Here is a 12,192-nt window from a genome sequence, read left to right as displayed (position 1 = left end):
AAAAACAACAGAAATCTCATGGCTATAAAAAAATTGCCATGGACTAAAAAGCCATGCCCAAGAGAACCTGTAGATTTGGCTTTTAAAAGCACATTACAAGGAATTGCTCGGCTCTGAGACGAGTATATATTGAAGAGAAAAACGTGTGCGTCTGTGCTGACGAGTACCCCTAAAAGGGGTGGGTTAAATAGTTTTGATACGCTCTTTGGTGATAACTGATAGTTAACATTAGAATTTTTCGTATTGTAGTAATATAATGTTTATACCCGTTACTCGTAGAGAATTAAAGGGTATATTACATTCGTTAAAGAGCATGTAACAGATAGAAGGAAGAATTTCCGTTCCTACAAAGTATATATATTCTTACTCAGTATCAAGTCAAAGTCGAAGTCGATTAAGCCATGTTCGTCTGTCCGTCCCTTCGTCCGTCCGTCAGTCTGTCCGTATGAACGCTGAGATCTCCGGAACTTTAACAGATACGGAGTTCAGATTAAGCAAGCAGATTCTTGAGGTCCCAACGCAGCGCAAGCATCCTGCCTCCTCAAATCACGAAACCTTGCTGAAATCTTAGAAACTTTTAGAGCTAGAAAGTTGGAATTTAGTATGTGTTCTCTTCAGATGCCAGCGCATCTTAAGGCGAAACTGCTATCCGGCCACGCCCACTTCTACACCCACAAAGCTAACTTTTTGCAGAAACGCTGACATATCGATAACTGTAAGTGATAGAAAGTTGGGATTAAGCATGTAGCTTCTAATGATTCACCCAATACGAATTATTTTTTCAGCATCTGACCACGCCCACTTGAATAAGGGTATACTAGATTCATTGAAAAGTTTGTAACAGGTAGAATGATGCGTTCCCGACCCTTTAAAGTATATATATTCTTGATCAGTAACAATAGCGAATAGCCTGTACATCCGTCGGTATGAACAATAAGATCACAGGAACTGTAAGAGATAAATAGTTGAGATTGAGCAGGCAGATTTTTGAGGTGCCTACGCAGCACAATTTTATCACATCATCCTGCCACGCCCACTGTAACGCCCACAAATTAAAATCTTCAAAAACTCAAGAGCTATCAGAGCTAAAGAGATTGAGATTTAGTATGTATTATCTTGAGATGACAGCGCATCTTATGATGGTACCATTACCAAGCCACAACTTCTAAAAAATCTGATATCTTGGTAACTATAAGGGATAGAAAGTTCGGATTAGGCATGTAGGTTTTAACGATGCTCCCAATGCGAATAGTTTTTTTCGAATCAAGACACGCCAACTCGAACGCCCACAAAACCCGAAAAACCAAAAATGCGAAAATCTTGGGAACTAGAAAGCTAGAAAGCTAGAAAGTTGGACCTAAGAACACGTATTTTAGAGATGCCACTGCAACTTGTCAGGAGTTTTCATCCGGCCACGCCCACTCTAACGCCAACAAACCGCGGAAAACTGTGGCGTCTATAATATTATTAGGAATGCCTTCGTTTGACCTTGTATAACTTATTTCTGTTAACATCTATCGAATTTTTAAAGATTTTTTAAATCGGAACATTATTTCGCTACTTATGAAAAAATTTAGGTTATAAGGCCTCACTTGGTGTGTGACGTCACTATCAGTTACTTAACATGCTTTCTTTGACAATAGGTGGCGCCTTATGAATTATCACCATCAACATGAATATCTTATAGTCGCGGCACTCGACTATAGCGTTTCATCATGTCAGATCTTGATTTTTATTAAACGAAGTGATTTTCACCAACGAAGTGGAATTTCACCAACGCTGTTTTGCTTTTTTCCAAAATATGATTTTATGCTACTGCCTCTGCTAATCCCTGTCTTCTTTCCTTGTGTTCTTTCGATTAAGACTAATTTAACACTACTTATCAAGGTTTCCCACTACTACTTGTTTATTTTTATTGGAATTGGCCAGCCAAATCCCTCACTGTACTAATTGAAAAAACACATTTTTTAGCTTTTGCTGAGACTTTGCCGCCGCACTCCCATATAAGAATGTGTAAGTGTAATCTTACAATTTCTAATCGTTCAGATTACATGTGTTTCTACCTTTTCAAATGCAAATTAAACTTGTTAGCAAGCGCAAAGTGCGAGCAGAAGGCTGGCACAAGGAAAATTGCGATTTTCGTTGCTAGAAAATTTAAAGGGCGACGGCATTTTTCAAGGGGACGCTGGCAACTGCCGAGTGGGTGGTTTTGGGGTGCAACTCGAGGAGCTTGCCGCGTCGGTTGATGGCATAAACAATGACTGCACTTTGTCTTCGGCCACTCGCGACAAGGCCAAAGGGAAATTCATCAAATGTGACTGAGTTTGACGCACTTCCACCACCGACTTGGTCCACTCTAAAGACCACCCCCCACTCAGCCTCGTTTGTCAGTTTTTCTTTGTAGCGTCATTTGACTATTTTTGCTTTGCCTCGGTGGCTCCGTTAATTGCTGCTGACATTTGTCACCTCTGCATCCCTTTCGACCTTCGGTTTCCGGGCTGTAGCCACTTTTCATATGCCGTCATCTGAAGTAATTTGGGCCGTTTCAAGAGGGGTGGTAGATAATTTGGAAGTACCAAGGTTATCATGAGATGCCTTCAACGAGTGCATTTTTAGCTGGGTTACTGGGTGTCTTTTAGCGAATCCAACAATTAGTAGTTTTGTCTTATATCTACTGATTTTCGCTGCTTTTATCCACAGAAGTGCAGAAACGTCCAAGTTATTTACTAGTGTGAAGTATTCTAAGGAAAAATCAAACTAAATTAATCAAGCTTAGCTCAAAAGCGTGAATTGGTGGTACTGGGAAAAATTTTCCACATTTTTAAAATATTCATTGTGCTAGTGGAAATTCCCAAAGCAGAACCTATTGTCGGAGAAAACATGTTGAGTAACTGATAGTAACGTCACTGCCCATATGAGGCCTTATAACCATATTATAACCATATATAATTTCTTCATAAATAGCGAAAAATTGTTCCGATTTGAAAGTTCTTTGGTAAATCGATAGAGATTGACAGAAATAAGTTATATAAGGTCAAACGAAGGCATTCGTAATAATACTATAGATGCCACAGTTTTCCGGGGATTTCGCAGAGATTTTCGCATTTTTGGTTTTTCGGGTTTTGTGGGCGTTAGAGTGGGCGTGGCTTGATCGGAAAAACAATTCGCATCGAGAGCATTATAAAATCCTACATGCTTAATCAAAACTTTCTATCACTTATACTTACCGAGATATCAGCTTTTCTAGGAAATGCGAAAACCGCGTTTTGAACTTGGTGGGCGTAAGAGTGGGTGTGGCCGGATAATGGTCCCCTATTAGATGCGCTGGCATCCCAAGATGATTCATACTGAATTTCAATTTTCTAGCTCTAATAGTTCCTGAGATTTAAGCAATTTTAGTTTTTCGTGATTTGTGGGCGTTAGAGTGGATGTGGCAGGACGCTTTGCCCACCAAGAACCCTGTATGTCTCACATTGCTGGCAATGTTCGTTTGAATTGTTGACTTTCTTCGGGATCCGTTTCCCTCACTGTGCTCGGGCTTCCACACGTGTTTTCAGTTTTTCTCATTTGGCCTTGGCTTTAAGTATCGCCACCCCCTAACCCATCCCTGTTCTTCTAGTTCCTCGTCCAGCTGTTTGTCTAACAATTGAAACGTCATGCAATAAATCTACCCCATACATACGCGCCAAACGATGCATCCACGCACACAGAGATGCACATCCTGAGGCCCAGGCTTTTCAACAACTTTTCACATTTCCACATTTTTGCATGAACTTTTTGACGATGTCAGATAGTTTTGTGCCCATGCTCTATTGTTTGGAAGTGCAGCATGGGCTAAGGGTACGAAAGGCGGCGGGAGGTTGGAATAACGGAGGTGTAGATGCAGGCCGCCCCTATACAAAGGGCGTGGCTGCAACGCCTACGGTGCATCAAGTGCGTCAGTAGAGCTACACACGAAAAAACAGGTACACAGATCAAATACGTAGTGGTGCCTCGTTCAATTAGTATTTGATTATTTCATTATATTAATCATTACTTCGGGTTAATCAGTTATGTTAGAAAACCATATCGACAAGTTTGGTCTAATTTCTAATATTTTTATAAGTGCGCCAGTAACAACAACAACACTCATCGCATTCATTATGATATTCACTTCTCGCTTTCGTTTCTCAATGGGCAGGACGGGCTGGTTCGGGCTTTTTGTGCCAAAAGTTTGACTTTAGGGCGTAATTTCATTGCAAAATATTTGCAAACAAACACACAAAGCGAGGGGAGGAGGCACTGTGAGTGAAATGTTTAATAAATATGTACATTCATGCAACATTCTTACTGCTGTTGCTTGTTGTTGCTGTTGCTGCTGTTGCTGCTGTTTCATGAAGCAAGTTAACAGAGGAAAAAAGAGGAGCTAACAGAACATGAAAAGACAACGAAAAAACAGCTGAATACATTCATAATTTTATTTCCATTTTCATTTATATTATTTCTGTCCGTCGCTCTCCGCTTTTGGTAACTATTTGTGCTTTGCAAGCAGCCTTTATTCGTTAGCAGTATACTAAAGCTACGCCATTCGACCCCCTTTGAGCCCCCCACGGCATCCTTTCAGAAAAAATGCACACACACTGGTGTACTCGTATTTTGTTTATTTTACATCTTTGTCCAGAAAGTCACACGTATTTGTATTAGTTTAAAAAGTTTTTCTCGGTAGTACATAGTTTACATTGCAGTACACTGTAACGCCTAATACCTCCAATTAAAACCATTATTAAGATCTTTATTATAATAATTAATGCCATCTCTTGAGTTTCACAAATCTTTGCTCTCCCAGTGTTGGTAGAGCATTTCTAGTTCGATGACTCTTCCCGGCACCTCATGAGTTGCTTCTGTTTCCTAAACACCATCGCCTAACCCCTTTCCAAAAAGTTTGTTCCGTTTCCCATTGCATTTTAGCTTGGCTGTTTGGAAATTCCTTTAATTGGCAAGAACTATAAGTGTGAGAAATTCTGTGTTCATGTTCGTCAGTAAGTTTCTAATTCTACTTTCCCCATTGTACGTTAGTGTGCTCTTCTTTGTGTTAAGCCATCACGTGTGAAAATAATTTTCTAGCTATAAGAAGAAAGGACCACTCCAACTGTTTATTCCTAAGTTGATAATGTTAAAACTAAACTTTCCCCATTTTTTCAGAACAAGTGCTGTACTTTATTTTGTTCTGTTTTATAAACTAAAATAGACCAAGACCAATAGCCGTCGGCTATATGAGATATAAAGTTGGGATTGATATTACGATTGATTAACAGAGAAAGGAATATCTGACAGTCGCGGCACTCAACTATAGCGTTCCTTTTAGTATTTCCATTTGTTTTGTAATTGAAATAGCTTTATGGTCAAACCTTCTTTAGCCCGCTCTCTTTTCGATGTTTAATTTAAATTGTTAAATGAATTACATATTAAATTTTAGATTCCCAGGGTTTCCGGTTCTTTGTTAGAAATTAATCCTTTTTAGAAAACATCCGTATCCAATTATGACCAATTCATTTCCGTACTGATCCCCGATTCCCTGCATCCGCTATTGCAGCAACTACCAGCAGATCCAGCACCTCGGATACTATGGACACGAAATCGGAACGGAAAGCATCTCGCAGCAGCAAGGACTACAGGACAAGGGGTACGAGGAGTGGGTGGGCGAGATGATTGGCATGCGTGAAATCCTGCGACGCTTCGCCAATGTGTCCGTCAACGAAGTGGTCGGCATGCGAGCGCCGTTCCTCAAGCCTGGCCGCAACACCCAATACAAGGTGAGTTGAAATTGTTATTGCATGTGGGTGTCAGGTGGGCTGCTGTGGACAAAAGAAATGCAAACAATGAGAACATCAATTGTCTTGCAATTTCGAGTGCGACTCCTTGACATCAGAGCCAGAGGGTTCACTCTGGAGCTCCAGAAATCCGAAAACAGAATCGAAAACCGAAAAATGATTAATTTAAACCTGCAGCTTCAGCTTCTGTCAACGCAGCCAAATGGAATGGGTAAACGTACTCAATTTGTTCCCAAGCGAATGAGATTGCATCTCTTTTTAAAGGTTGCTCAAGCTCAGTGAATGTTGAACTTAACACTATTGGAATGAATATCTGAAATAATGTATTGCTTGACATTTTAATAGTTTTCGCAATAGCTGTAATTCTTAAGCCTTTTCATTAATCTACGCTATAGAATTTTGTATAGAAATTTGAATGAACACGTTCATCAGTTTACTTAATGAAAATTATTTCAGTTTTGTTTGAAATAGTTTTTCAATGTATATAAATAAATAAATAATACCTATATATGAATAACCATGATCCATGTTTTAAACGCAGCAGCTTGAGTATGGTAGTTCCCTTATTTAAATTGGCGTGCTATTGGCATTAAATGGAAATTGAGTTTGGTGGAAAATCCAGCGAGGCAATGACTGCCTAACCGTAACCTCAACCCTACAAACACGCGTACCCTGTTACTCGGCCGAAAGTTTCAGCTTGACATGACATGACATAACATCAATGTCACAACACATCTACGTACATAACGGTTCAAGTGCCCCATTATGCGACATCAATCCATCCATCCATCCATCTATCCTCCCAGCCATCCATCCACCTCCTTCCTCCCCCAAAATCTCGATCTGATTCGTTGGCACATTCACACATTTAAAATCATATCTATGGCAAATCTCTTTATGCAGATAATAGACCCAACTGAAAGAGTGTATGCGACATGACGCCCACCGATTCTGTGTGGGTCGATGGAATAACGCAGATAAGTTTCCCATCTGTTGCTTTGCTAATACATTAATTTCTCGCTCGCAAAAACTGTTAGATTCGCATTACTTTATGGCCTGTTTTATTTATCATTTACTTAAAGACATAAAAATATTTTCTGCATCACCTTCAACTTTGCATACTCTCCGAGAGAGTATTTAGAATTTGAAAGATCTTCGTAATGCCTATGAATATATTCATGATCAGTACCGGAAGGCGAGCTCACTCCTTTTTAAATATTTTTGCTGCTTTTCAAGATTTTTTTGAAAGGGGTATTACAACTTCAATTATTACACCCGTTACTCGTAGAGTAAAAGGGTATACTAGATTCGTTGAAAAGTATGTAAGAGGTAGAAGGAAGCGTTTCCGACCCTTTAAAGTATATATATATTCTTGATCAGGATGAATAGCGAAGACGAATGAGCCATGTCCGTCTGTCCGTATGAACGCTGAGATCTCAGGAACTATAAGAAATACACAGTTGAGATTAACCATGAAGATTCTTGAGGTCCCTACGCAGCGCAACCTTATAACAGCATCCTGCCACGCCTACTCCACGCACTAACGCACAAAACGCGAAAAACTAAAGTCACTGAAATCTCAGGAACTATTAGAGCTATAAAGTTGAAACTCAGTATGTACAATCTTTAGATGCCAGCGCATCTTATAGTGGTAGTATTATTCAGCCACACCCACCCATGCGCCCATCAAGCTTAAAAGACGGTTTTCGCATCTAGAAAAGATGATATCTCGGTAACGGATTAAGGATGTAGGTTTTTATGATGCTCCCAATGCGAATTGTTTTTTCCGATCAAGCCACGCTCACTCTAACGCCGACAAAACCCAAAAAACCAAAAATCGAAAACTATAAGAGCTACAAAGTTTTGCTTAAAAATACGTATTTAAGAGATGCCTCGGCAACTTGCCACGAAGTTGCATCCGGCCACGCCCACTCTAGCTCCCACAAGCCGCGGAAAACTGTGGCGTCTATAATATTATTATGAATGCCTTCGTTTGACCTTGTATAGCTTATTTCTGTTAAAATCTATCGATTAACCATAGATTTTTTAAATCGGAACATTATTTTGCTATTTATGAAGAAATTTAAGTTATAAGCCCTCATATGGGCAGTGACGTCACTATCAATTACTCAACATGCCTCCTCTGACAATAGGTGACCCTTGTGAATTTCCACTAACAAAATTAATATTTTAAAATTGTGTAAAACAGTAACGGGTATAGCGTTTGCTCTTGTTCGTATTATATTCGTGTATTACAAAGTATTTCAATCCATATTTCGATGCAATATCACCACTAGGTGCTGGAGGACTTTGGCTACATCTACGACAGCTCGATCACTGTCCCCCCAGTAGCCGTGCCAGTGTGGCCGTATACTCTCGACTACAAGATATCGCACGAGTGCAAAAGCGGCACCTGCCCGTCGCGCACCTTCCCCGGCGTTTGGGAGGTACCCCTCAACACCCACTACGTAGAGGGATACGAGGGCGGCCATTGCCCCTACCTCGATCAGTGCGTGCTGCACAACCTCGACGAAGAGGAGGTGCTGCAGTGGCTGCAGGAGGATTTCTCCCGTTATTACGAGCAGAACAAGGCGCCCTACATGATGCCCTTCCACACCAACTGGTTCCAGACCAAGCCGCTGGAGAACGGCCTGCACAAGTTCCTCGACTGGGCCCTCGAACTGTGAGTATCTAATAAATGGTTATCTAGTCCATAGTCGCTTAGAATAACATTAAAGCTTTTAAATTTGATCAACTTTATGAATTCGACCATACATAGATAATCCTTTACAAACCGATATATCGGGTAGGGCAGCATTTAAACCAACTCTGTTATATGCATCCAGTGCTCCCAATTTTTCACCTATTTATTTTTTCATCTTCTTCTGTTTTTGTCGTTATACATAGTATATTTTGGTTGTTGGTGTTTTTATAATTGAAAGCCAACTTTAAAGCTATCTCCCTCTGTTTCTCTCTCCCTCGTGCTGTCTCTTTCTATTCTCGCACTCACACACACTTGGTCAGCTGGCGTTTCCTGCAGTGCACTTCCGATTGCCGCTAGCAAGTTTAATATTCAATTAAAAAAAGCCAAGAGAGATGAGCTGGTAGCCAAAGAGAGGGAATAAAGAAAAGCGGGAGAAATTGTTCCGGGGAAACCAAGGCAGGAAGGAGCAGCAGCAGCAACAGCAAAATTGGCAATTGCTATAAAAATTGCTAGTAGAAGCGGCGGCACATGTTGCCCATCCGACGACAGCTTGAGTAGTAGTCGAAGACCTCCAAGTCCCTCCAAAAGCAACATCCCTGTCCACAGAAGGCGAAAACAGGGACTAGCTGTTGCTCGACAGAAATATATTTGGATTAATATAATGTAATGTTGAGAGACTTGAAATCCCCACATATTTAATATGAACATAGAAAATTGCATAGTTTTGGGCAGCATACAAATATTGTTGGATATAAGTCATTGTTGAATACGTCAAGGTACCTTCGCTACGAATAGTTTTAATAGTTTTCTTCTGGGACAATTTTTCCCCGTGTATGGTGCCAATCCTGCTGGCAGTGCCTCAACCATATGCACAACTCTCCACGGAATATCTGACCGTGCTTTTTCCCACTTTCTCCCTTTCTGACGCCCTTTCGGTCAGCTCACAATGGCGACGCTGCGGTCAGCGTTTAAAAAAATCATCAGCAGGAATACGAGCAGTTGCTCGGATAAGGATAGGGAAAGAAAAATATCACGTTTTAATGAGAAAAGTTTAATTTTGTTAAAGTTTTATTTTGAAAAATATCAGTTCAGGCCCAGGCCAAAAAAGGAGCGGGATATATGTGTGTAGAAAGAGAAAGGACAAGGGCTATAGAGAAGAAAACAAAAAACCAAAACAGGACAGCGGCATTAGAGGTCGTTGCCAACTGAAAGGCAATGCTAAAACGTGCAAAAACAACACAAGTCAGCTAAATAAGACAGGGACGGGTGGAGCCAGCCGTACGAGCCGAAAGAGACGGCTGGTAAGCGAAAGTGGCACAGAACTTGCTTAATGAAGTTATCCTGATAGAATCTCAATTTGTCATCGACATCGGTCAAGGGGTGCGCATGTGTGTGTTATGTCTGTGAGTGTGTGTGTGTGTTGGCCATGTTATCTGCTATCTTTGCTTGCCTGGTGCAGGTTACATGCTCGCTATCTACGGATAACTACTTCTAAGCTTTAAAAAAATTTGTGAAAAACCGGTGGGGCTGGGTCGGCTTACAAGATTGGATTAGCGGGTTAAGACAAGTTGGGTGTAGTTAAGTTAATTAAAATTTTTTGGAACTTTTTATTAGTAGCGTCACTTGACGGTTCTCCGGTTAGACCCTGAAATGGAAAACCAATTTAACAGGAATGTGAACTTAAAGTAACCATTAGTTTTGAAATAAATCGCCAATGTGTTTCACATTTTGTTTAAACTTTTTTTACAGTTTCCTTTACTTACGAGCAAATATTGAAATAGACCCGCAAAGATACGAAATATCCCGCGTTTGTCCCAATATTGTTTAACCTCAGAGAACGAAAGTAATATTTTGTCAACCGTGCACATAATAAACATAAAATGTACGGTATTACGATCGCAATGAATGTTAACCCTTTAATAAAAGCCGTTGGCAAATGAATTTAAGCGCGGTAAGAAAACTCAAACTTTTTAGTGTTGCCACTTTCGAAGCTCAAGAAACTTAAACTTCATTTTCGACAAAATGCTGGCACATATCTCGGCCCATCCGCCCATCTTTTTCGCTCACCTGTTCACACCTCATGCATTAGTTTACGGCAAAATAAAATGGAGAGAAGTTAAAAACTATAAAGATCTGACCTGGACGGAGGGTAAACAGAGGAAACGAGGGGAAAACTGAAAGAGCAGCTGCTGCGAAACTATTTCTCGCACAATTGTGCGAAGTTTTTAATTAGTGTGAATGACTTTCAACATTGCGTTGCCGTTCGGACCAGGCTCAAACTGATTCTGAGGAGGGATCTGAAGCTTTCGCTTCACGGGAAATGGAAAAGTGGGAAAGCGGCAAAGCGGGAAATGGATAATGGGAAACGTCGAACCAAGCACGAAGGGCGGAATATACTGTTTGCATGAGATGCCTGAATATGCGTACTACTTTGCCAAGCAGCGCAAAAGAATGCCGTAAAGTTTTCTTTTGCATCAACTTCCATAGTCCCTCACTTCCGCCCTTGGACACACACTGCGGCCCATCATCATTACCCTTTTGTTTTGGCCACCAGGTGTAGAGGGTTTTTAATAAACATATGAACATGACAGTCCGATTGTACATAACAGATTCCTTATTTGCAAATATATAATTTAAATAAATAAATTCTGCAGCGTAACATTAATATGGTATATGGTTTTTCAAATCATAACATTTTTTCACATCTTCAAGCCAAAGTTGAAGAGTATTTAAAGAAGATGGATTTAAACCACAAATATACATATACTCTATACGAAATATTTATCTTACGATTTCACAGACCCGACGTCTACATCCTGACCTTGACCCAGATGCTGCAGTACATGACCGAACCTAAGGAGCTTCGCGACGTTAATCAAATCGAGGCGTGGAAGTGCGACAAGAGCGTAGCGGTGGCCCCGAAGCCCTGCAACATCTGGCAGACGTGCGCTCTGCCTTTCAAGATCCCTGAACAAAATCTCACAGATACGCGCTATATGGAGACCTGCCGAGAATGCCCCAATGTCTATCCCTGGCTGGGCGATGCCGGCGGTACGGGAATCGCTCAGGATAACTATGATTAATTCCAAGACTATCTCCTTCCTTTTTTTTGCCTTTTTCATAAGCAGGTATTTGCCCCTTCCTCGTTTATCCTGTTTTTCTGCCTCTCCTTCGCAGTTTGCCACTTCTCCAATAGATATTAAGCGAAATTATGTCAAATTTTTCTCAGTTCGAGAGAAAATGTTTGTAGAAAAATGTAATTTTTTGTCGAAATTAATTGACTATTTTTTGAAGCTCTTTGGTGATTAAATATTTGTGTTTTAATAAGTTGTGGTATAAATAATAGTAATAAAAAGTCTTTTCATAATTTTCCAGTTTAAAAATAAGACTTAGATGAGATTTTTGAGGCAACTGGGCGTCAATGCAGTAGATTACAATCGAATCCCAAAAAACTGCAGACGTAATCCGCATTCAATTTATTTTTCAACCATTTCAATTAAAATGTTTGTCCTTCACTTACGCAAAAGTATTTTCCTGGACAAAAATATGGCTAGCGTAAAGTTTGCACAAGCGAGAAGGGTGACTGGGAACGGCGCCCTATTCCCGACTACGACAATCCCCCAAAGTGCTGTTCAGGTGGATCATAAATGCTAACTGACAATCGGTATTGCAGGACAT

General features: G+C 40.5%; 1 protein-coding gene across 1 annotated transcript in view; it reads left to right on the top strand.

The window, feature by feature from the left end:
* LOC108102424 (chitin deacetylase 1) overlaps positions 1-11,881 on the top strand; it is a 42,049-nt gene extending 30,168 nt beyond the window's left edge. The window contains exons 6-8 of the mRNA XM_017207402.2: positions 5,573-5,792; positions 8,108-8,493; positions 11,315-11,881. Of these exons, the coding sequence (XP_017062891.1) occupies positions 5,573-5,792; positions 8,108-8,493; positions 11,315-11,597 (889 nt within the window). The 3' untranslated portion in view covers positions 11,598-11,881. The remainder of the gene's footprint in view (positions 1-5,572; positions 5,793-8,107; positions 8,494-11,314) is intronic.
* Positions 11,882-12,192: the final 311 nt, after the last annotated feature.

Source organism: Drosophila eugracilis, unplaced genomic scaffold, assembly GCF_018153835.1.
Source record: "Drosophila eugracilis isolate 14026-0451.02 unplaced genomic scaffold, ASM1815383v1 contig_1963, whole genome shotgun sequence".
Taxonomy (NCBI): Eukaryota; Metazoa; Arthropoda; class Insecta; order Diptera; family Drosophilidae; genus Drosophila; species Drosophila eugracilis.
Note: the sequence above shows the minus strand (reverse complement) of the source record. Positions and strands in the feature narration are given on the sequence as shown.